The 26,352-nt window shown below is 38.8% G+C and overlaps 2 protein-coding genes across 5 annotated transcripts in view; one reads left to right on the top strand and one right to left on the bottom strand.

Moving 5' to 3' along the window:
• LRBA (LPS responsive beige-like anchor protein) overlaps positions 1-26,352 on the bottom strand; it is a 633,639-nt gene that overhangs the window by 267,519 nt on the left and 339,768 nt on the right. For all 4 annotated transcript variants that reach the window (XM_040967344.1, XM_040967342.1, XM_040967341.1 and 1 more), the window contains 3 exons: positions 17,199-17,323; positions 9,283-9,429; positions 6,687-6,823 (listed from right to left, as the gene is read on the bottom strand). In XM_040967344.1, the coding sequence (XP_040823278.1) occupies positions 6,687-6,823; positions 9,283-9,429; positions 17,199-17,323 (409 nt within the window). The remainder of the gene's footprint in view (positions 1-6,686; positions 6,824-9,282; positions 9,430-17,198; positions 17,324-26,352) is intronic.
• MAB21L2 (mab-21 like 2) lies at positions 1,349-2,688 on the top strand. Its single transcript, XM_040967345.1, has one exon. The coding sequence runs from the start codon at positions 1,569-1,571 to the stop codon at positions 2,646-2,648; it is 1,080 nt and encodes a 359-aa protein (XP_040823279.1). The 5' UTR covers positions 1,349-1,568; the 3' UTR covers positions 2,649-2,688.

The following is a 26,352-nucleotide window of genomic DNA, read 5'->3' on the forward strand; positions in this document are numbered from 1 at the left end:
TAGGGGGCGTGAGCCTTCCTGAACCACTCACTGCTCCCTTCTCAAGGGTTATTCCAGCCATCTGCAGGATGCTTGCTCTTACAGACTTTCTTCTTTGCAACTGATAAGAGGGGGAGGATAAAGAAGAAGGGACTGTAAAATGTGGAGAGCATTTGACTTCTGCTATCTCTCCGTATTTTCTTTTACTTCTCTCTTTACCCCCTTTCTTTATCAAGTGCACTGGTGGCTGCTACCGTTGGCCAAGCGTGCCTGTCTTCTCTCTCGGATTGGCTACAGCACTGACAGCTCGGATAGGGATTGTAGGAACTGAAGCTCCTCCCCCCTCACGATGGCCCTGGGACCATTCATAAACTAAATAACTCCAGGAAACAGCGAGGCAGAGAGAGAGAGAGAGACAGAAAAACAGAGAGAGAGAGAGAGAGAGAGAGAGAGAGAGAGAGAGAGAGAGAGAGAGAGAGAGAGAGAGAGAGAGAGAGAGAGAGAGAAAGGGGAGAGGGAGGAAGGGAGAGAGAGAGAGGTCAGATCTTAGGAGGGAGAGAGGACTGGGAAAGCGGAGTCTGCACAAGCAGCCTAGAGGAGGAGGAGGAGAAGGAGGAGGAGAAAAATCACGAATCCTTAAAACGACACCCCAGATGCAACGCCAGCAACGACTCCGTCACACCGAAATAGATGTTGTGAGGGCCAAAAGTATAAATTACGAAGCAGAAATGAATATCAAACAACTTCCAGCGGTTTGCACCTAGGAGAAAGACAAGACGAACCCCACTACAAACCAGGCGATCCGAACAACGCCTCCAAGTAGGAAAAGAGGAAAATCTGCGACCACGCGACCCCCGAGCGGAAAGGAGAGCGACACGAGGAGATCGTGGGGCGTCTTTCTCCGGAAGCGCGCGCAGCCCCAGTTGCGCCTCGCTGCCGGCCGGACGTTAATTACGGCTTTCACCTTGCGTCTGGGGGATGGTGAGGAACGAAGGCACTCACCTACCCTAAGTGTGGAGAAGTCCTCTCAGCAACGGGAAGAAGTGTAAGAACCAGCCGCTGAATGTTTCTCATTTATTTTTAAAAATTTTTCCTCGGGCATTTTAGAGACCTCGTTTCTAGATTTCCGGGGGGTAATCTCGGCTGCAGACTTCCAAGCCTAACCTCTTGGTAACCTGAATTTTTCTCTCTCGCACCCACTCCCCGAGCCCACCCGGGTTTCCCTGCCTCCCTCCCTACCCTCGCACAAGGCCATCTTTACTTTACAAAGCAACAGAAAGACAAAAAATCAGGCCCTGCGGGTACTCTTCTTTCAAAAAAAAAAAAAATCACCGTGATTTTTAACTTCCCCACGCCGGCAATTTTTTCTGCTGAGGAGCTAAAGAGATTTCGAAAAAAGGAAAAAGAAGGAGACAGCAGCGGGCTGTGGCCGCAACCGGTCAGCCCAGGTGGACAGCAGAGTGCAAAGTGGGGCTTAGGGGGAGCACACCGCCTCTTTGGAGAGCCGCAGGGCCACCACCCGTGTGTGAGCCTTGGATCCCTCAACGTACTGCGAGACGCCGGTGTACAGCCCGGACCTGTGCCCCAACATGATCGCCGCGCAGGCCAAGCTGGTCTACCAGCTCAATAAGTACTACACCGAACGCTGCCAGGCGCGCAAGGCGGCCATCGCCAAGACCATTCGCGAGGTCTGCAAAGTGGTCTCCGACGTGCTGAAGGAAGTGGAGGTGCAAGAGCCGCGCTTCATCAGCTCCCTGAGCGAGATCGATGCGCGCTACGAGGGGCTCGAGGTCATCTCGCCCACGGAATTCGAGGTGGTGCTCTACCTCAACCAGATGGGCGTCTTCAACTTCGTGGATGACGGCTCGCTGCCCGGCTGCGCCGTGCTCAAGTTGAGCGACGGGCGCAAGCGGAGCATGTCCCTCTGGGTCGAGTTCATCACGGCATCCGGCTACCTCTCGGCGCGCAAGATCCGCTCGCGCTTCCAGACGCTGGTGGCCCAGGCGGTGGACAAGTGCAGCTACCGGGATGTGGTCAAGATGATCGCTGACACCAGCGAGGTCAAGCTGCGCATTCGTGAGCGCTACGTGGTGCAGATCACGCCGGCGTTCAAGTGCACCGGGATCTGGCCTCGCAGCGCGGCGCAGTGGCCCATGCCCCACATCCCCTGGCCCGGCCCCAACCGCGTGGCGGAGGTCAAGGCCGAAGGGTTCAACTTGCTGTCCAAGGAGTGCTACTCGCTGACCGGCAAGCAGAGCTCGGCCGAGAGCGACGCCTGGGTGCTGCAGTTCGGGGAGGCAGAGAACCGGCTGCTGATGGGCGGCTGCCGGAACAAGTGTCTGTCGGTGCTCAAGACGCTGCGGGACCGCCACCTGGAGCTGCCGGGCCAGCCGCTCAACAACTACCACATGAAGACGCTGCTGCTGTACGAGTGCGAGAAGCACCCGCGCGAAACGGACTGGGACGAGGCTTGCCTGGGCGACCGGCTCAACGGCATCCTCCTGCAGCTCATCTCCTGCCTGCAGTGCCGCCGTTGCCCTCACTACTTCCTGCCCAACCTCGACCTCTTCCAGGGCAAACCCCACTCGGCCCTGGAGAGCGCTGCCAAGCAGACCTGGAGGTTGGCCAGGGAAATTCTCACCAATCCCAAAAGCCTGGACAAGCTATAAGGGTGCTGAGGACAGCTTGAAAAGCGACGCTACCGGGCGTGCTCTCTCTCTCCCACCCCCACGGCACCGGCACCGCAGCTCTCTCCGCGACCGACCACAGCGCAAACTCGGAACTCCTAACTTTTACGTAACTCACCTGAAAGAAACCCGAGCCGGCCAAGATCTTCAACAATTAAGGAAACAAAAAAGAGAGCGGACCACCATCCCGCCCCCGCCAAAAAAAAAAAAAAAAAAAAAAAAAAAAATCATTTTCTTGCACACAAATGATGTTTTCTTCCAAACAATGTGAATTTAAAAGGTCCCACAAAAGAAGCAATCGGTCTTTGCCACCACAAAATGAAACCCAAGGTACATTTTCAAATCAATGTATAGTAGCTTTCCCCATTCCTTCTTTACCCCATTCTTTTTCTCCCTAATCCTTTCTCCCTGCTCTTTCTCTCCCTCTCCCTCTCTCTCTTTCTCGATTGCTAACTCATTTTGTTTTTGGTTGCCTGAATGTTGTCACCAAGTGAAAAATATTATTTAACTATATGTAAAATTCCTCTTTTAAAAAAAGTTTTACTGATGTTAACTGTATCAGTGCCAATGCCAGATTCTTGTCTCCCTCTCTAGCACCTCTGCCCTCATCCTAAGCCATCTTGTTGAAAACAATAATAAAAATATGACTTTACGTTGTAATTGTCTGTGGGCTGTTCTTAAATAAAGGCAGGTAAAATCGATTTGAAATGTACAATGTAAAGATCTAAAACAAAGGAACGAAATTTAAAGGACAACACATCACCTAAGATTCACTGTAGAAATCCCCGCTAAAACATTAGAGAAAATATTATTTTTGTGCAATTAAGATATTCTGTGGATTTTCAAAATTTAAACTAACATTTCACACATAAGGCAAAATAAAACAGTCTGGAAAAAACAAATTTTAACCTAATCTGTAAAACAGAAAAAAAAGTTTGTTCTTGTTGAAAGTTAAGAGATTTGGCTTCTTATGCCATAATTTAAAAAATCCAAGCTGAGTTTGAAATACAAAGGAGATTCTTAAGCAGCTTTTCTGAATTGTTAAGGAAGGTAGGTAGTTGTTGCTTTTCCTTCAAAAAATGTGTGCTCTTCTAGCTTTCAAAAATAAGAACCTGAAATTAGCCATGCCAAAAGAGTAACACAAAATAGTTACACCTATGTTCCTCTCCCCCAGCAAATGGTATAAGGAAAACTTTAGATTTATAAATTACTTCAAATTTCAAAATGGCTTAGTTACCAATGCTCCATGACCATTTTTTTTAATCAAATTTCAAGATTTGTTCTGAAGCTGCTTAGATATAAATCCAAAGAAAAAGTCAATACCATTTTTAAAATCAAAGAAAAATTGTTCTAAGAATGCACAGTAAAAATACCTTCCCTCCTCTTTCTGCTTTCCTTAGGCAACAGCATAGTATACTCGTTTCAATATTTCTGGCTTAATGGAGGCTTCTTTTTATTGCAAGGAAATAACTGCTTAGAAAAAAAAAATACTCAGTAAAATTGAAAGTGTCCCAAAGGAATTGGTTTGTCTTCCTTATGTTGGAGTCTATAACTATACACTCCATTAGTTATGCTAACAGGAGGCACAGGTAGGTTGTACACTAGATATGACCCTTTAGTGTTTACAAATTATCCTCTGCATTTGCCTAGTTTCTAATTTATTCAAAAAGCTATGGATGAGAGACGTAGAGAAAAAATATTCTAAGAAGCATTTTTCAAGATCACAGGGAGTTTAGCGGTGGGGGAGGTGGCAGAACTGCGGCAAAAGAAGGAAGCATCTCAACCCCATCTCACAGAACAGTCAAGCCCTAGGATGCTCTGGTAAACATTCCCTGATACAAACAGCTCCCTGGGAATGATACGAACCTTGATCTTATCAGCTCTGCAGTGTACCCTCTCAGCCTATGTTAACTGTATCTTTCTTGGGGTCTCTTTAGATATAGGACGAACTCGCCACAACACTTACATACTGCTAAATGGCTGAGACAAATGCACTATTTTCCCCCTTCCCTCTGGATAAAATGTTGAATTTTAAGAACATTTTGGAAGCAAACAGTAGGTACTTACACTGCAGGAAACGATTTCAAGACACAATATTCAATTAAACCTGCTCATTTTTATCTTGAGATAACCATTGTTCTCACTCCTGAAGGTATTTACAGCACTGGACACATACGTGTCTTCATATATTCCAGGTTAAAACTGTTTATACCCTCACAAGAAAAAACAAAACACCTCCAGTTGAGTTTCTTTCATTCTTTCCTATTTAACACAGGTATCAAGGGGAAAAAAGGGAACAGATGGAAAATACTGTAACAACAATAATGTCTTCACTTACAAACACCATGAACAATTGATATCTACAAAGACAAAAAACTTCTGATATTTTTAAAAATATAAATTGGCAGGAGTTCTGAACTCTGAGATTTCAGGCAGGTTGCAGAGGAATGAGACAATTTCCACAATTAAGTTAAAAGATCTCCCTATTTCCCAAGCAACAGGGCAGAGACTTAATTTAATCATACTGCACAAAATAAGATCAGAGAGAAACAAAAGTTGTAATTTCTCCCAGCGCGCAAATAACTTGCAAGGACCAATCTCAAAGACTGCCAAAGGTTTTGATTTTTGAGAAGAATTCATTAGATACTTTTAAATTAAATCAAATGTTTAGAAATTAAGCAGTGTGTATCCACAAGCAATGACAGAATATTCTAAATCAAATATCAACCTCTCTTAAATTCATAAACCATCAGAATCACAGAGTTCCCATAATTTTGGGAACATTCCTTTCCTAAAGAAGTTAAAATACACACTCAGACATTCCAGCCATGTTCAAAAGAGCGAGCAAGCGAGCAAGCGAGCAAGCGAGAGAGGTGTTATAATTTATACAATTCTACAATTAAAGCTTTATCCACTTTCTACTGACAAAATTATCATGCTCAAAATACTCCATTCCTTCTTGACCTTCCTGCCACACAGAACCTCCTCAAGTCCCGCTCACAGAAAAAAAAGCAGTACTGGTATTTCAGTAGTGAAAACAAGCATCAGACAAGAAATAAGCTGCCTAGAAAGTTTAAAATTATGATTTTTTAATTAAGAATACTATGAAATACTTCTAAATCATCAAACTTTAATAATTATGCTCACAAAATCAAAGAGCCTAACACCAAAAAACTCAGAGGGTGTGCATATGCTTATCTGTATGCAAATACGCACACTATCAACCTGTAAAATGAATGATCCCACTTAGTCCAACCACATCTTTTCCCACAGACTGCCTGTTTTGTTCTTTTTGAAACAAACTACTTTCCTCGAGAGCAAATGCTACCATTCACTTTCATGAAACACACCTAATTTTGACTTTATGACTGTGTTAAGAAACACAAATGCTTCTTAGTAAAAAAAAAAAAAAAATAAAGTTGCCAAGGTCTGAAAAGCAATCAGAAATACATTTTAAAGGGGAAATTACATTTTCATTTAATAATGGGAAATTATGCAGTGCCTTGTAAAATCTACCATAGGTAATGGGAAACAGAGGTATCTCGCACACCCACACACAAAACATGCTTGCATGCATGACAGAGCAGTAAGTCACAGGGACAAAGCCAGGAGAATGATATATTGGTATTATATCCAGAAAACATAAAGGCTAAACAAAATAATTCCACTCGCAATCTCACTGAATTTTGTAGCTTAATTCACCCTGGACTCTTTGAGGCAAAACATATTTATAGATTATGTTTCCTGAGGTTCCACTCCTGGCCCCAGTGAGCTAATGATAAATGCAATTAAGTGGGAACTGGTTTTGAATCTAAATGAACTTCAATAATCTAACTAGCTGGTAAGGGAATCATAAGCTAAAAATGATAATAATAATAACTACCTTGTATGCAAGCAGAGGCAATTTCACAGGACATTCCAACTGAACCCTGTGGGATTTTAACAAAGCCCGTCTTACCCGCCAGCAACCCACTACCCCATCACAAGAACAAAATGAAACTCCCTCCCTCCTGTTCTCACCTTTGGGTCGATTTTCTTGAAGTTGGGATCCTCTTCGTCCACCTCAAAATAGAGTTCAGAGGAGGTGACAGAGAGAGTGCCCTTGAGTACAGCAGAGGGGGCCACCAGCTGAGCTGGCGTGCTCAGGCTGACAGGACCTGCCAGCAAGGAAAGGACAACCCACATCAACCGAAGGCACGCATTTCAAAACACCCAATCTGACCAGCTAGTCTTTATTTTTTAGTTCTCACTTCTAATACCACATTGCCTACTAACGCCTATACGTAGATATTGCGTCTGCTCATGGCTTCCTCTGAAAAAATGCAATCAGGATTCTCAAGCTAGCGGACTTACAACAGACGGTTACTGAGAATGGTGAACTAGGATGCAGTTATTGGACTGGGAAGTCTGCAGAGCTTTGGTCTCAATGCTAGGTAAGAAGGTGGCCCTGCTGCAGAAGCCCATCTACATTCCATTTAGAAAACAAGCCTCAGGCTATCAAACAACATGGAACAACAAGGAGGTGCTGGGAAACCTCAACTGGTTTCCAGGGCCAGAGGTTAGCTTAGGGTCTGACTGAGGCATGACTGCAGCTGGATCATTAGCTCATTAGTGGAGTGGCAAACATTAAGCCATATTCTCTGATAAAGATTTTGTGCCAGGCTGACACAAAACCTCTTACGTAACAACCGCACCCCATGAAATACTGGTAAAAAGTCTCCTTTTTTCTGGGCGTCCGTTCCTTCCCACTGTTAAACCTTGCTCAATGCCTCCAAATCTAATATTAGTGTAGGTCAGGGACTCTGGGAGTAAACAGCTGGAGGGTGGGTTTCCAAGTGAATGAATTTTTATTGGAATAATCAGATCTCCACAGGGCTTATCAAAGAGACAAATCAGACTGCTACTGAAAACAATAGATTCACTACAGATAAAACAGCATAGTGTAACCAAGCAAAACATAAAATAAAGACTATACATTATAATAATATGGGTGCGGGGGGTGGGTGTATACAGAAATAAATGCAGAAAGGATTTGGAATTCCATGTCAATTCCTTACTGTACAACTCCTATTGGAAAAGAAAACAGCCAAAGAGAATATTGGCACTGGAGTTCTGAATTAATATAGTGCCTATAAACAAGGTGTGCCTATTCAGGTAATCAATGGATGAATAAGTGTTTCAAAATTCAGATGAATTGACATTTCCATCGATTGTTAGAAGGGCGATGGTCCTTAATCTCCCATCAATCTTAATGTGTGCCAGTAGGACAATAGAAGGGATGCTCTGCGGAGATCAGAGCAGGTTTTGCCCTCTATTCCCAATGTACAAATACATTGTGTTTGCAGATGGGCAGCAGATAGCTGCAGAACAGCCATGATTTCCCAAAGCTCATCCCTATAAATGGATGAAATAAGCAGCTATGTGTTCTTTTGCTGTCTCCTTTTGCCCTCTGTACATTAGCATGTAATCCCGAGAAGAAATAACATTTTTTCAATCACTCTCAGACATTCAATTATAGGGTAAGCAGACAGCTGCAGGGGCTAGGGCAGCCTAGGTCCTACAGAAGACCCCTGACAATTTCCACTTCATTTCTAACCCACACCACTTTATTAGTGTGGATTACCTCTTAATCCTATTGCCATTGTCAAGATTATATAATTAAACTCCCCTTTCACCTCTATTACTGTATGAATGTATTACTGGCAGCAAGAATAGAAGCAAAAGTAAAGGAGGAAATGGGCAAATGCATGCAAAGAAGAGCCTCACACTCTACTCCCGCCCCGAATCCTCTCCCAGTCTGCTCCCACTACCTGTGTTTTACCTCGCTGGTGTGCATTTCCAAATCATCAGAGAAGATGGCCACCTTTGATTTTTGCTTTTCATTACCAAGCTGCATGAAGCAGAAGTTGTAGACATGTCACCAAATAAATGATTTATAATCCCTTTTCTCCTTAAGTCATCTGAATGGAACACTATATAATTCTCACCTAGAGGAACTGTGGCATCTTTCCAGTCTCCTCCTTGAGGGACAGAGCCATAAGCATTAAAGGGAAAAAGGCCACTTAACGAAGAACTAAAAATGCAGGCTCAACAATAGAATTTTTCCCATAAGGGAAGTAAAACTGAAAATCTGCAGAGTGCAAATCAAAATTCCTACATCAAGCAAAATCTGTGGAATCCTGTGAAAGGCCAGGGCGTTCCTGAAGTGATTTTTGAGAGTTAAGCACCCATGCAGTATACTGACCAAGGCTTATATAGCTCATCTGCCTCCCAGCTTTATTTACAAAATAATTGGCAGACTATTACTTACAGCCCCCAATTCAATGGGGATCTGGTAACAGGATGAGGATAAGTACTTTTGTTAGTGTTGCTTTTAAACTTCACTGTTTTTCGGCAAAATCATTCATACAAGATAAAGGACACAGAGAGACTGGTGAGAACAGAAGAAAATCGGAGGAGAAACTGTAGAAAGGAGAAATGTTTGGAAGAACAAAGCTATTTCCAACTAATGTAATTGGGGGGGTAAGCCTGGGAGTCCTTCTTGTCACGGCTGAAAAAGTAATTAGAAGTATACTGTCCCAGGGCTAGCTGGAGTCGCCACAACCACAGAATTTACCGGCGAGATTTTCTAAATCTTTCTCCTCTACGGATGACAGAGTATCGTCGTCGCCTTCCAGCAGGATCTCGTTTTCTGAGTTCTGATTTCCTAAAGCGTGACTCTTGATGGACTGTTTTCCTTTAGCAAGGATATCTTCATCTGCAGCTGAAATGAAAAGGAAACAAAGCTGTCCATCAGCCCGGGGAAGAGCACTTTGGCAGAGTGGTGACGGTTGAGGTAAGGCGAGGTGGCCAGCCATCGTCCATCTATTACACACACAGACGCCGAGTGGCCCGTGCTGGGGAAGGAGACAGGGTGGCACGCTCATTCTGACAAATGCGATTCCCCAACCTAGCCTAGTGTTACCCTGAACAAGCACCCTAATCCCATTAAACCTGACCCCTACACTGCTCACCAGACCATTTATTTACTTATGGTTAGGCCAAGAGAAGGTTCAAAGGCAGCACTTTTCCGGGAAAATTTGTTAGTAGGAGGAAATCAGAACCCAGTTTTGGAAGCACTGTTCAGTCAACATTGAGAAATCAGAAAGGCTGATTCATCCTTCCCAGTCGTCTGTACAACGAGCCTCCTGAAGGGTTGTAGAATGGCTGTGAAGGGCAGTACAGCCGGGCCAAAGCCAGGGAGGACACACAGCCAATGAGGATTTAGGCCTGGCCCTTGCAGCCAGATGTGACGCTAATAAAACAGCAGCTCCTCGAAGCCCCGTTCTCGGCTCCTGCCATCCTCCCTCCTGCCTCCTGCCTTCCTTCACACTGCCCTGGGTCCACATATTCACACATCCACTCCCCCGCCCTTCAAGCCCTTATACAAATAGCCAAGAGCAAGGCAGTGTGGAAACTAAGTGGAGGCTCAAACACTACCTTCTCTGCATGTTTAAACTAAAGGGCTGAGGCACCCCGGGGGTAAACATAACATAAAGACCTGGATGAGAGGCATCTGAGCTAAGGGCCTCGAGGGGCCTGAACTGAGCAGCCTGCAGAGAGCGCAGCAACGCTGCCAGACTCTCAAGCACTGAGAGAGAAAGGCAACGCCAAGTGCAGGGTGAACCGGCAGATGTGTGGAGCACCTACAGTCCCCTAAAGAATCCACAAACAGGAGGGGAAGAGCAACAGAAAGCTGAAAACATGGATGCCTGGAATTCTCACCTCATAATGATGACTTCTGCTGTGTTAAGCAGCTCCCCCCCCCCCCCAATAATAAAAGCAAAAAAGCAAATACAAACTTCAAACTTAGGATTTATGGTTTGTAAGCACCATATATGTGTCTTTTTCATATGTGTGTGTGTGTGTGTGTGTATGGAGGGGTACAATATAAGGGAAAGTTTAGGAATCTAACCTTAATTCCTGATGTGGTAGGTTTCCAGCTAGGGAAATCCTAGGCAAAAGGTACCTGATCCACCAGGCTGTGACCATTCATATGGAAATTGGGTGGCCAAGCTTTGTGCATCACTGCAGTTGCTACCTAGGCAATTCCAGAAGGATGAAGTGGTCAGCTTGCAGTAATTTGACAACACTGATCTGTGTAAGTTATTCTAAATGTTTAAACTATGCATTTGTTACTTAGATAACTTGGCCGATAAAAGTGTCTGTGGATTTTATAGGTGGGTTATAGATGACAGGTTTTTTTTCTTCATATTAATTGTAAATAAACCATATTATCATTTACATTCAAAACCTAAGGCATAGAAGTTTTGTATTAAATTTTAAGATTATTTAATATATCTAATTAAAATGGAATTTTAAAAATAAAAACTGTAAGAAAATATATCAGCTAACCACAAAGTTTTAGGGAAACAGTATGCTTTTATATTATTGTTTGTATATCCAAAATTTACATTTCCTTACTCTATAGTTTAAAACGCTGCCTAGTTCCCATGTTCTTTTTAATTTACTATTAAATTTCCTAAAAATAAACTGGCCACTAAAAAATGCAAAAGAAATTACCACAGATTTCCTATCAAATAGAATCTCATTTGCCCGCTAGAGTTTAGTGTGGAATCATCATGCTATATTGTCTTCGTTTCCTTCATTTACATCCCCTTCTTCAAAGAAGAAATTCCAAGGTACTTCAAAAAGTTCAATGACAAAATGGAATTGAAAGGCAATACACACTCGTATGAATTTATAAAATGCCTTTGTATTAATTACAAGGCTAGCATGACATAGTACCTGCCATGTGCCAGGGAATGCACTAAATATTCTACATATTTAACTTTTAATTGACTTAAACTTTCTGTTATTTATCCATTTTTAGCTAAAACAACAGGCTCAGAGACTTTCCATAACTTGTTCAAGGTAACACAGCTCCTGACATCTGAGACGAGGTTTTAAAAAGTTGCAGTGTAGTATCAAAATCTGAAGCTATTAAATATGATAAAGGAAAATGAAGAAAACTATTACTTTGTATATATACAATGAATGTATCAGTTTTTATTGATATTTCTGTTCCTCACACTGCATTTTAAAAGCACAACAGAATCATAATCAATAAAAAAATTTTTTTAAGTTTTCAAACCTATTTTAGATGACATTATAACAAACATTTTAGAAACAACTAAAATTAACAAAATGTTTATTACTTTCTATGGTTATTGCTACAGATGTCCTGAACTATCTCAAACTTAACTGAAAAAGGAAACAAAAAATATTGTTAATATGCAAACATTTACCAAAAAAAATGAATGCTCTCTGTGGTAAAATGTAATGATTTAAAATAAATAAATACATTCACATTCATTTAAATGACTACTGAAATACAATTTCCTATTCCTTTTAATTGGAATTCAAAAAGTCTTAAACATGTTCCCAACATACTGATTCATACTTGAAATGTAACTCTTCAATTACATAAAAGTTGTATAAAAATTTTTTTAACTATACATTATATCCGTACAAACATCCACTTTAGCTTATTTATTTACCTATTTTTACAAGCTTAGATTCTGGAATTGTTCAACCTCAACTGAAAAACCTCTTGTCATAGAAAATATGCAGCTTACTGATATTTAGAATGGTTTTCCTGTAATTAACTCCCCCTTGAGGATTTTAAGTTAGCAGCAGTAAAATTACCAACAGTACTCTAATACACACCACATGCGCTAGTGTTCAATTCTCAGTGGTCTAATAGCTTTCTGCTACAGAATTTTTTTTTCTTCAAAATAAGAACAAAACTTTCCCAAGCATAAAATAAAAGATAATTATCATGTTTATATGTGCAGGAGAAAAGTAGATTTTTAACTTTCATTTGCCTTACACAGCATCAACCATCCTAAACAAAATATCAACTATCTGAGATCTTATATGACTGCACACCACACTGATCTGAAAGTCTGGATGAATCAGAAACATCCGCTTGTATATTTTAGAACTTGATTCGGATATTTTCTGGCTAATAAAACTGTTACTAAACTAAACATGATTGCTTACTTTTTTATATTATTAACAGACTGACTTTACCTAATCTTTTTATTCTGCCTTAATATTTATCTTCATTTTAATATTTATGTTAATAATTAAACTATGTTAATAATTGTTACATAGAGTGGAGGAATCTGTCAAGACTCCTTTATTTAAACCACAACTTCTGCTTCCCTGAGGCTAAGAGCAATGAGAGGGCTGAGACAGGCTGGTCCTCAAAATGTAAAGTTCAAATGCGTCACAGCCAGCCCTGTACATTTATCAATCCAACACGGTAAAATGTGTGTGAAACTAAAACAGGAAAAGAATAACACAAAACAGAACATTCTTCTACCTATGACACAAATATTTCCTTCCAACATATCATGATTACTGAGGAAGTGGAATCATCAATAGGTCTTGTTTTAATAAGAGAAACTTCGATACTAAAAATTAGTTTTTTCTTAACAGTTATGGCTGGAATAACAAAATGACTTCAAATGTACACAAAACAGATACAGGCATGCACTTCATAAGATGTGACATCCATGCTGTAACTGTATTCTAAACATGACACACACAGTGCACCTTACAGGTATGCACTTCATATTATGTGACACCCATGTTGTAATTGGACTCTGAACAAGACGCATAAAGTAACTTCCAATCAATGCTTGTCCCAATCTGATTAACTCCCTGATTAAACTTTATGCTATTTCTGCAGGGTTCCAACTCAAGAAAAATTATTTTAGAAAAATCAGTGAAACTACGAAGGATGATTAGGAGGACAAGCCAAAGATGACTCCTATTGGTCAAAGGATCCCCCAAACTTTCAGATAGGGACCCTACTCTATATGGACCCTTGAAAGGGTGCCAACAATACCTTCTCATATGAGAGATATGAGAGAATGGCATGGTTTAGGGCCTTTACGTGATCTGATATTCCCCAAACGTGAAATGAAGTGCTTACGTCATTCTACATATTCACAGGAAGGATACTTCTTAAGTCATATTAACTTCTCTTTTATTTCTATTAGTATTCACATTCTCTATAAAATAAAAATGTCTTGAATTTAATAGAATTCTACTACTAAACTGTTTTAGTACTTGAATTAAAGGCAATCTTTCTATCATTTAAAACATGTTTTTACGTGGCTTTAATTTAAATATAAAATTCCCATTATTATAGCAATGAATTTTTAAAAACCATACAGCACGTCGATGGAAGTCTGCCCAGCAACCAGTTAATTCGGGATTTGGTCCTTTATCTATCTGCCTCAGTTTCCTGAGCTGTGAAGGAATAAAGTTACACTAGACTTGGGCCTTAGGTTTTCCACCAGATCTAAAAGCATCCTGATAATAAAGAACTGCCAAAGGGGGCTCCAGGCATTTGGAGAATGTTAAGAATCATTACAACTGATTCCTAATAAATTGCAAGATCATAAAATGGGAAGCAATGCCCTTCAGAATCAAATACCCACCACTGCTTGCTGCTGCTAATTTCCATAAAGAATATTTAATCACAAGAGGAAGCATTCATTTTAATTTTGAAATATGATTCGTTTTCTGCAAAGTTAAAGAAATCTCGCATTACAACATGACTTTTATAAATAACCACTTTGGAGGGTCTCTGTTTGAAAAATTACCTAGAGCTCTTTTCCCCAAGCAAGTTAATGTGAACTTGGGAAGGGCAATTAAATTGTCAGAATTAAAAAATTTGTTTTTAACTAGAAGGTAGCCAGAAGTAGAGTCATGGGGCTGGTATTGATCGCTCAAACAGAGAACATCACTCTTCAGGTATTTACTCTGCCACCTTTACACCAGAGGCTTTCCTTCAAATCAAATCAAATCAATCTATAAAAAAGATGGCTCGTCCTATGAAAATACATAACTAATCTCCAATGTCATTTCTATTTAGATGTCTTCCTTTGATCCTGAAACATAGTTCATGGTGCTGTAAGATTTTGCATTTTTAAATATGCTATTTCCTTAACTAAATTAGAAACAAAAGCAAGGAGTTATAAAATGACATAAAACTGACATACCATCTTCAGGACACTTGTTTAATTTCCACACTAAAACATGGTATTTATTCACACTAAATTTCATGTGTTCCATCTGCTTTTGGTCACATTAACAGCTATATTTTATACATTTATTTTTATTAAGTTCCTTTAGGTTTCAAAATGCATTTAAAGATAAAATTTTACAAAAACAAATGAGTTTATTTAATAAAATTAAAAATTAAGTTATTTGATTATAGACTATCTTAACATTATTCAGTGACATTATGATATAATAGTGATACCAAATAATATCATTTTATAATTTTTGCTGAGCTTCAGAATTATTTGATTTTTCCTTTTATTTAAATAAAATAAAATCATTTATTACAGTTTCCAATTTGTCAAACCTGCTAACTTAATTGAAAGGCTATTGGCATATCTCCTACACATTTGGTCAGCTTTTTAAAATATAAATTTCAGATTAATGCTATTGTTTCTAATCTCTGAGTATTATATAAACAATAATCACTAGAAATTTAGTGTTAAATCTTATGAAGCAGTATGGAATCACATTAAATTATTTGTTGTGTTCTCTATTGTATTAACCTTTCAATTTTTATTCACCGTATTGAGTGAAGTACATACCTATCAAAAAAGTCTTAAATGGAAAGAAACATTATTTTAAAAATACCTTTCAATAGCAAATATTGTTGCAGATGCTTAGCATTAAAATCCTGATGACATTTTTTACATGTCAAGTTCAATTATGAAACAAAAACTTTGACATTAGTAGGAATCCACTGACTGCTCAAAATGCTAAAATATATATATCACTTCTGATAAAATTGTGTTTTAAATAAACTCTGAATTAAATCTACACAACAAATTTAAATTAGAAGTTTGCCTACAAAGAATTTTAGAAAATAAGTCCTGTTCTTTCACACATAAAAGGACAATTTTTTAATAAAAACACTGTTGTTGTCTCTCACAGATCTCAAACTCACAACATGGAGTTAGACAACAGCTTTGCAAACAGAAAAATCAATATTAAATTCAGATTTTAAGTGTACAGGGGAATATCTGGCTAAAAAGAATAAAAGTACAAAAAACTATTTTTTTTTCAATGCAGAGGTCAAAAACCAAAAACAAAACAATAAAAGAAAAAAAAGGAATATACAATGAAACAAAAATAAAACAACTTGTGACCGTGGTGACTACAGTGGCAAATAAAGAGGCAAATGAAACCCAGGGCAAAAGTGGCCTAATTAATTCTACATCTTCTTTTTCGCTCTCCACCTCCTCCAGTTGAAGATGCAGGGCCGAGACTATGACTGCTTTTAGATCACTGCATTATTGACTATTCTCTGTATGATCATTTATTTTAAAGGACTGATGTCACATTTGGTGTTATATCTGATGACATATTGTGGACATTTTTTTCCAGAAATGGCTCTTTAAGGCTGAGTGCAAGAGGTTAAACTGCCTGACTGAGGCCAGACATAAGACTACAGATTTCTAATCTAAATTTTTAAAGATCCATACTGAATATAATCTAACAACTCTGTTAGACTACTTGTGTGCACAGATAATTACTGTTAAACATGAGCTCCTGCATGTTAAGCTCATACTCTGAAAGAAAAAATAAAAATTTTGCCTTATTAAAAATAACAAATTCATACTTCAGAGAATCACACCAACTTTAAGATGGAGAGGAGGATTTCCTGCTTAATCAGCATAACTTATTTGGCATATAAAAATCATAAAACATTAACTGAAACTCAATGATCAAAGAAAGCATATTATCGAATCCAAAGGACTTTTTCCTTTTTTCCCCCAAATTGTTTATCAGATGTCTGGCAAAACTGAATTATAGTCAAATGCATAGAAATAAACAAATTTAAAAAAAAACAGAAAAAAGAAAAGAAGAAAAATGTTCTGTTAAGCGCTGATAAGACGATACAGAATAGGAACATATGAAAATAATGTCTATTCTCTTCTTCCCTGCGCCATCAATCAAAACCATCTACAAATCAAGGCTCAGAAAGTCTACAGGCACTTGGACTCTTATTACCATCTTTCCTACTTCATAATCTCATACTAAAATAGCACGGCTGGGGGGAGAGCCATGTACACAAAACAGAACCTACAAACCTATTTGGTTTGTAACACTGTTTGTCTAATATTCATGGATTTAAGACAGTCGTGTTAGATTAATATTCTCAAAGCTTAATGTATCACTTAGAAGGAGAAATAGTTTATCCTCCATACTCTGAAACAAAAGGCCTATGTTAAGTAAGTTTTGCATGTGTAACATAACAATAGATATATGTGACACTATAATTTAATAGGACCCTGTGCAAACTATAGAATAATTGAGTATTCTTTCATGGGTAAATAACTATGAAATGTGGTGTTGGGTCACTCTACAGCACCTTGGAATAATGAAGTTATGCTCTTCATTACCAAGCTATTGTACCTGCTGCTATTGAAAAGGAGTGCTTTATACACTGACCATGTTCCCCGGCTGTTTTTAGGGTTGCTTCAGGATGTGTGGATCCTAGAGGGTTGCGCACAAATCGTCGCCGGCGCCGCAAGTCATCTTCCCAGTAGTCAAGGCGCCAGAACTCACGAGGACGACTACAACGAAGCAGAGAAGCCACATATGTTAGCAATTATCAAGCAGCGTGGTAGCACTGATTTTCTGCATAAAGCTCTCCTTGTTTGCTCTGCCTTTTCCCCCGCCCCCCCTGCCTCTTAATTCTCTCTCCATCTCACACTCCCCTCCTTTCTGCAATCTTTAACTTAGGTATGTCCTTGAAAATAACAATATCACCTCCTGGTCCCAGGAACTCCTTTTCCTTTTCTTGGAAGGTGAAATGAGCACTAAATACATCATTCTGCAATGAATTGCTGACAGTGGAATCAGTTTCCCCACACTCCAGTGGCATGTGCTCTGATTTCAGCCTCATTTCAGCCTCAGCAGGGCACCTTTCTCTGTGGCTGCATTTATAAACCAGAATAGGGAAAAGGCTATTATAAATATGGTATAGCATTACCTATATTAATCAAAGTCTGTCCCCCTTCATTTTTCTTCCTAATTTGTGCCTTTTTGCACAAGGTCAGTAAATCATGGCAGGGATTCTTGGTCCAGAAAGTGTTAACTTTAATGAATATCTCAGTTACATGGTTATGTATGTGATAATAAAATATTACTCTGTTTAGATGTGCAGGAATTTAATTAAAATAATCTCTTAAAATATTCATTACATTTAGCCCCTGAGGCTTAGAACAACAGAAGAAAATGCATTTCTTTTCCATTTACTGTTTTTAAATAAACCATTCGTGTAGAGTGAAACAGCAATCTATTTTCAAGCAAATCAGATTGGATTTCTGTTTTATGTAGTCTGTTTTTATATTTAATTAAAAACTACATGCTATATGATGTGCAATAATTGCTATATCAAGAACATACTTTTAGAAATGTATTTTTTCTTAAAAAAAGGTCCATTCAAGTTTTGTGATATTTTCCCCAATTACATAGTTCTTTTATATGGTGATATGTAAATGTCAACATTCTCTCCTGTAAACTAACAATAATCTAGCAGTCTAGAAAACATTTTATAAGAAAAAGAAAAAGGTTTTTTTGCAGTTATAGTTACAAGAAAATCTGGGCATAATATGTTTATTCACTGAAGATACACAGCATGTTTCAATAATAAAATAAAATTTCCTCACAATCTAAAGTCCTGTAGGAATGACTAATACAAAATAAAATCTTACTTGTATTTCATGAGCTAATAAAATTGTGCCTGTCAGCTTTGATAAATTAGTAGTCTTGACCAAATGACAGTCCCAGAACATCCAAGTAAAAGTTATTCCTATTTTGATGTTTCATGACACTATCTTTAAAATTAAAAATAGGTAAGTATTTTTATCAGTTAAAAATTATCTCAGGTCAGTCAAATGTCAACACAATCAGTATACGATTGAAAAGATATTTTTATAAGACAGCAGAATTTCAATGGTCTTTTCTGAGAAGCAAAAAAGCCAGTAAGAACATCAAACATTTCCTTTGTTGATTCTGGTCATGTAAGAGGCAGAGATACAATATAATCAAAAGTGACTACAAAGATGATGTAAGAATTTCAGTCTTCAAAATAGAAAATCATGTTGCTGAAGGACTATATTACTGTAATAATATGGGGGGAAATGGTAGAGGGAGGGAGAGTGGGGAGAGAGGGGGAAATCTCTATACCTACAAAACTGTATCATGCAAAATAATCATAATTATAATAACACAGAAAAAAAAGTCTCCTTCATTCTTTCCTTCTGCTTTTCCTATGATCTGCAATTTCAATTTTAAATAAAAATCAAGGCTATCATTTAAAAATGAATATAAAATAACTCCAGAATATACATTCAAACAAAAGACAATAGTTGCTTGAATTCAGTTGATGAAATAAAGCGCTCCTTAGGTGAGAAGGAAGAAGGAGCACGCAGATGGCCAGCGAGGATGACTTTGATAGTCGTGGAGCTTGGGTAGGCACTTCATCATTCTGCCTACCTACATTTATCTGTTAAAATTATTATCAAATATCAGCCCGGGTGCAGTCGTGAATCACAGGCTGCTCCCCGTCTTCGGGGCAATGATACAATGAGAGTCTATCCATCAGTGCAGCAATCGGCACAAGTAATTAGTTCCCTAGACTGAGATCTCCTACAAAGCCTATTTCAGTCAGCACCACAAACATATGACGATGTAAAGCTAATGAAAGCTGCTAAAATTTGTTAACCTTTTACGCCATCAATCCTTCTAATACTCTGTGCTTCAATATTATGCAAAGGTGGTAAATTATTAATTTGTCAGTCATCCATCCTTCTACATTTCAACTCAAATTAAATGATGCCATTCTTCTTGCTAGCAATTAAAATTATAAAAGATGTTAAACTGCTATGATAAAATTATCGCTAAATTAGGCAACAATAGGCCCTACTATAAAACATGATGGCAAAGTCAAAATCCAATGGTTTTTAAAGCATATGCCCAGTTTGTATTATTCATCAGAAAAAAATTATAAACCACACAGAAATTATCAAGTAATTCAAAGACAGCATCTTCAAGAATAGTAAATAAAATTAGAAGGATGCAAAGCCAGAATGTTTACTTTTACAATAACTAACATTATCCAAAAAAGGGCCCAAAGTGGTGGTATTTGGTTGAAGCCAAAATACAAATTCATCAGGAATTGAGAAACTAGGTGTTCACAAGATGCGACCATGTGTTCATGCATCCTTTATGCTTTCTGTGTACAAATATGAAAAATACAAAAATATTTAGGTGAAATCCAAAGAGTAAAGAACTTTATATCTTGGTATTACAATGTTTAAACGTTCTAGAGCTAAACCACTTGAAGACCATCTTCCTAACACAGTAGTGATGACAATTAAGAATAATCTGAACACAAAGCAAATATCACATATTTCAGATCATATATATAGAAAAAATTGAAGAGGCAACAATGTCAGTATATGGTTTGCTTTTTTTCTTAAATTCTCTTCATATAAGCCATTAATCCAAGGGACACAGAACATTAAGCCCTCCAGGCATATACTTATGGCCCAACAATTAGCTTATTACTTTCACTGAAAACAGCATTACTCATGAACTTCTGATTATAAGAGTAAGTCAAATTCTCTGAAGAGAAAAAATAATTCACCTTTTTTTTTTTAAGGTGAGGACAATTATGAGCATGTTCAAAGTTGTTTACATACAGACTTCTACCTAAAAGTCCATGATTTTCCCTTCCTAACTTTGTTCTCACCCAAGCATACAGCTTTACTGCCAAAACACGTGCATACTTTGCCATTTTAGAGCAGGTTTTTGCCCCCCCCTTTTTAAAGCTTTCTTTGAAAGGCAGAATGACAGTGAGATTCCAAATAGCTGAGGAGCCCAGAACTCTGTCCAGGTGTCCAGTGGTGTTGCAGGGACTCAAATACTTGAAAAATCACCTGCTGCCTTCCAGGAGCATGAACAGGAAGCTGGATGGGAAGAGGCAGGTTCAGGATTCCACAGATACAGCCCAATACAGGATGTGGGTGTCCCGAGTGGTAACTCCACTCCCTGCTCCATGACACATGCCCCTTCAGGACAGTTTTATAAACAGGAATATTTAGGCTTCAACAATCACCTTACCATAAATTTTAATCATCCATTTAAATATATCACTATATCCCTATGTGCTTATACATCCACATCTATTCAAAATAATGTGACTCATATCTCCTGACGCCACATGCTCAAATGTCACCTATTCCCATTTCCACTAAGTTCCCAAAAGGTATTCAAATTAAGGCTGTGAGCCTAGTATTAGCTACTTGCTTCAAAATATGATACCACCTCTTATAAATACACTGCACTCAGACAGCTTTTAGAAATACTCTGCTAGTACTAAAATCTTTCATTATAGGGACACAATTGTGTTTCAAAATCTGTGGATAGCATATTACATGTTCTAATGTTTCTTATTTCTTTCATTTTTGCTTTTCCACTTTTTAGACTAATTTCAAAGCCAGAGGATAAAGTATAAAACAAATCTATTGGACTTATCTAGGGATAAGTCATGTAGTTAATGCTTCTGCTTTAACAAATACATTTAGGTATTTGTATACTTCATTCTAACCTACATAAAATATAAAACAATGGAATTTTAATATATAGAATATACATTTTCTGTCTTAAAAGAACAGAATTTGATAGGCTGTTGAAATTTTAGAAGGAGATACAACTCAATCATCAGCAGACAGATAGTGGTTACTAAACAAAACAACAATTATTGGACAAGGATTTAGTGTTAAAATAGAGAATAAATAACAAAGGTAAGATTTATATTCTTGTAACAGGTGAATAATACAACTATAAATAACTGATTATTATTTTCAGGTGTCATAAATATTATCAGAAGTTTAGTTTTCTTCAGGGAAACTCAAAGTAAGACATTAACAGAGTATCTGTCCAGTCACACACAGTATAAAATATAGTATTTTCAAATAACAATTAATGACTATTAACCTTGAACCAAATATTAAGACTACAAGAAACAGCAAGTGCTCTCTCTGGTCTCCTGGAAAGCACAACTGTTAAAATTAAGAAATCATGGGTGGGTACTGTGGTATGTGGGTTACTGTGGTATGTGGGTGAAACCCTCTCTCTGGAAGCCCAGACTCCACAGCAGAGTACTGGGCAGCCAGTCCCACCTCCATTTTCAACCCAGCTTCCTGATAACACATGCTCTGGGAGGAGTAGCCGCTGGTTCACGTACTTGATTCCCAGACACCATGGGGAAGTCCTGGAGGAGGTTCATGGTTTCTGGATTTGGCCTGGCCTGGCACAGGCTGTTGTGAGTATTGGGGGAGTGAGCCAGTGGATGAAAGATAAGTCAATTCCTCTCTTTCTTCCTCTCCCTTTCTCTTTTTCTCTTTCCCTGTTGCTCTTTGTAATAAATAAAGTTTTAGAAAGAGAATTAAAAAAAAGTGTTCAGCAGTCCTACTCCAGTAGGCACTTTTCACAGTGTAACTGGTACATACAGTGTGTTTGCAGTGTTCATTTTGCATTGCTGTATGCCACAGCCCAAGCACATGACAATACTCTCAAAGACCAATCCAAGCTTGGGGACAGGGAAAAGAGCTCTTGGAGTACGCTCTGCTGCGGCATACCAGGAGGAGGTTTTGTGTCAGAAAACCCCAAAACACAAAAAACAGGCAGAATGGAACAAACAGAATAAAAGTAGCACATAAAACAGAAATAAGCACATAAGAAAAATGCCAACATTTCATTCACACCAACAGCCCACCTTGCTTTATTAAACAAGATATTTTGTGGGTATTATTTTATTAAAGTAGAATTGTTTCCAAAATATCTTAACTGTTAAGGCCAGTGATAGCTATAAAAATAACCCAATTTCTCTATAATTAGTTCTTTTAGCCTGTACCTAATGTGAAATGAGTGACATGTATGTCTCTCATCCCACTGGCATTAGTGTCACTTATTATAGCAAACAACTCGGTCAATGCTAGTTTGAGGGGAGGACTGTCACAACGCAATCACCCTGCAAAAACTCCCCATTTTCCATCTCACCCACTTTCCTGTGACAATACCTGATAAATCTTGATGACCTTAACAGAAGTCAGTAATAAATTCTTCTAGCTAGAGCAAAGTTCTAATTCCTACAACATTTTGGCACTTGATATTTTGTTGTTGAATTTTCACATAGCCTGTTTTTATTTTTTTAACTTCGATATCTGCCTAGCTTCAGCTTTCTTATTTTTAGATTAAAAATGCATGCTTCGGCTTTAGCTGCAAGTTAAACCAATGATAATCCCTTAAAAGTGGTAAACCTTTTCAGGGCACTGTCAGCTGGAAGATAAAACTGCTTCAGTTCTACAAGGGGTTCACTTTCTATATAAATCTTGGTGAAATAATGTTGAGGCACTAGGGGGGATCATATCATGTAAGAGTACTTTATCTCACTAACGGACGCCATGCTGCCTTCGTGCACACAGACAGGAGGAACAGTAACTGGAACCTCCGTTTGGCAGGTACCAAGTATAAATCAAGGACAAGTGAGCTATGTATTATGCTCTCCTAATGAAAAGCACAGAGAAAATTAGGAAAAAAAAATGCCTTTCAATTGTATGGAATCCAGCAGAGGAGACTTTTTTGTTGTTGTTGATTCGCTTTGGTTTTTTGTTTTGTTTTGTTTTAATTAGAAAGTCAGATTTTACAGAGAGGAGGAGTGAGAAAGAAAGAGCTTTCATTCGATTCATTGGTTCACTCCCCAAGTGGCCATAATGCCCATTGCTGTGCTAATCCAAAGCCAGGAGCTTCTTCCAGGCCTCCCACAAGGGTGCAGGGTCCCAAGGCTAGGGTCCATCCTCGACTGCTTTCCCAGGCCACAAGCAGGGAGCTAGATGGGAAGTGGAGCAGACAGGACACAAACAAGCACCCATATGAGATCCTGGTGCATGCAAGGCAAGGACTTTAGCCACCAGACTACCATACCAGGCCCTCTCTCTGTACACTCTTCTCTATGTAACTCTGCTGCTCAAAAAGAAATAAATAAATCTTTATTTAAAAAAAAATCTTACGGGCCTGGCCCAGTAGCCTAGCGGCTAAAGTCCTTGTCTTGAATGCACCAGGATCCCATATGGGCACCAGTTCGTGTCATGAAGGCCCCATTTCCCATCCAGTTCCCTGCCTGTGGCCTGGGAAAGCAGTCAAGGATGGCCTAAAGCATTGGGACCCTGCGCGAACGTGGGAGACCCAGAAGAGGCTCCAGGCTCCTGGGTTCAGACTGGCAGAGTTCCAGCAATTGTGACCACTTGGGGAGTGAATCAACGGATGGAAGATCTTCCTCTCTGTCTCTCCTCGTTTCTATATATCTGACTCTGCCATAAAAATAAAGCTTTAAAAAAATCTTATAATAAATACAAATAACTCCAAATCATCACAATAGAGACTTGTCACAAGGAAGCAACAAAGAAACTTGGACTAAGGCAAGTGTGGAAGGAGCCCACACATTGATTTGAATGACTTACGCAAAGTAGAATAGATAAGACTTCGTAAAATATTCCATAGAGGAGGGGAGGAAGAAGGAGAGAATGAAAATGAAGTTCAAGATAAAGAGCTGGGTAAGATGTCGTTAAACTAAAATGAATGTAGATTAAACAGGTGGGGTTGGAAAGAGAAATAATGTCCTGGATGACTAAACATATCCTGGTTCGTAAATGTAGTAGGTCAGTAATACAATTCTGGGATTTGAATGAGAAATCCACACTAGTATTCCTAAATTGAGAGACCGACCAGCTCTAGGTATCTGTAAATTCAGACATTCAAACCGAGATTATACTACGTATTTATTCAAAGTATTGTTCTAGCACTAGGGAAAAGCATAGTTAAAGGAACCAAGAAAGATGAGGTCCAATGCGGGAAATGCCAAAGTCCAAGAAACGGAGAAAAGGAAAGGATCAACAAAAGAATCAAAAGAGAAATAAAAAAGGAAGTGTCTGTCCTTCACAGTCACTAAGATAAAGAGAGCCAAAACAGAATGGTACCCAAAACACAAGTCAGCAAAGGCTTTGCAAAGCAATGAGTGGGCACCCACATTTAATTCTACTTCAATATGTCCAGGAAGACAACTAAATAAATTAAGAAGAACTCGTATTTAAGTTTTATGAAATATAACATCATAACATTAATCTACTTCAAGTATGCACGTTAGTGTTTTGGGGGTTATTTACTGAATTATACATTTGTCACCATATCCTCACCACCTAGAGAGAACCCCAGCCCCTCATCAGTCATTCTTCACTCTCCCTTCATCCAAACCCTACAATCTCTACATATTAAAGCTATTTGAGACATCTGACATAAATTAAATAACACAATTTGTAGAGTTTGTGATTAGCTTCTTTCACTTAAGTATACTAGTTTTGGAGGTTCACTCATGATGCATGCATCAGTGCTTCCTTGTTTGCATATCCTATGCTTGCTCATGCTAATTATATTATTGAACTTACAGAGCATGACCACCCTTCCCAACCACAGCTACCTGACTTGTATTCAACTCAGGTAAAATCCTTACCCTCTCACTTTCCCCTTGTCACTACCCTGAATTTTATTCACATTTTAAGTAAACGTTCAGGGATGGATAAGTGGTTAAGAAGGTCCAGCTGAGACTGGAAACCATCCATCTAGTGTAGCATTAATCCATACATGGAAATCTGTATGATTCCCCTCCATCCCCCAGCACGCTCAGTATCCTGGAAGTAAGAATAAAAAGAGAATTCACTATATTCTTGAAGGATTGGGACTAATTTGTTTAGCAGACCAAAATCAAAAAGAGGTAGGGAGAGTGAGTAGTTGGGTGAGAATGTGCACACTGGGTAAGGGTAATAAAACCATGATCTTTCTGAACTTCAATAAAATGTAGGTACTGCTTCTATAAAGTGTGTTGGATGTCACGTATAACTGTGGTCCCTTAGGATTATATAGTCTAGTGATGTTACAGCCAGCCAAGTTTGTGTGAATATACTCTATGATGCTTGCACAACAACAAAAATCACCTAATGATTCATTTCTTACAATACATATTCATTGTTAAGTGACTCACTACTAAATAACTGGTTTTTATTGCACATTTATTTGATGGGAAGCAGAATTTACTCTGCTTACCAAACTACTTAATATTGATGATAACTAATTTAAATGGCTTGTGGACGACGGGTATATTTGGTTTTCTAATAAATCTATCACTGTACCATATTACCTATATATCCAACCTAACCTTTTTTGGTGCCATTATGGACGAGGCCTGCTTGTATGAAAACGTGACTAGATTGAAACAATGCAGAGTTTTACTGCACTTAAGAATTCATTCAGTCTTCAAGCTATAGGATCACAGCCAGGAGCTGGGGACAAGAGTAAGCAGTTGGATAGTATAAACACAGAGAATTTTCAGAAGTCTGAAAAGAGTCTCAGGCTCTGACTCTGAGGTCTCAAATGTGACCTCTTTTAATTGTCAAAATAACCCTATAAGTTAGGGAATTTATCTCCTGCATAACTAATGAAGTAAAAGGCTAAGAAGCTGAGTACTGCAGCTTCTAAAACA

The sequence above is a fragment of the Ochotona curzoniae genome, unplaced genomic scaffold (assembly GCF_017591425.1).
Source record: "Ochotona curzoniae isolate NIBS_2020 unplaced genomic scaffold, NIBS_Ocur_1.0 scaffold_4506, whole genome shotgun sequence".
Taxonomy (NCBI): Eukaryota; Metazoa; Chordata; class Mammalia; order Lagomorpha; family Ochotonidae; genus Ochotona; species Ochotona curzoniae.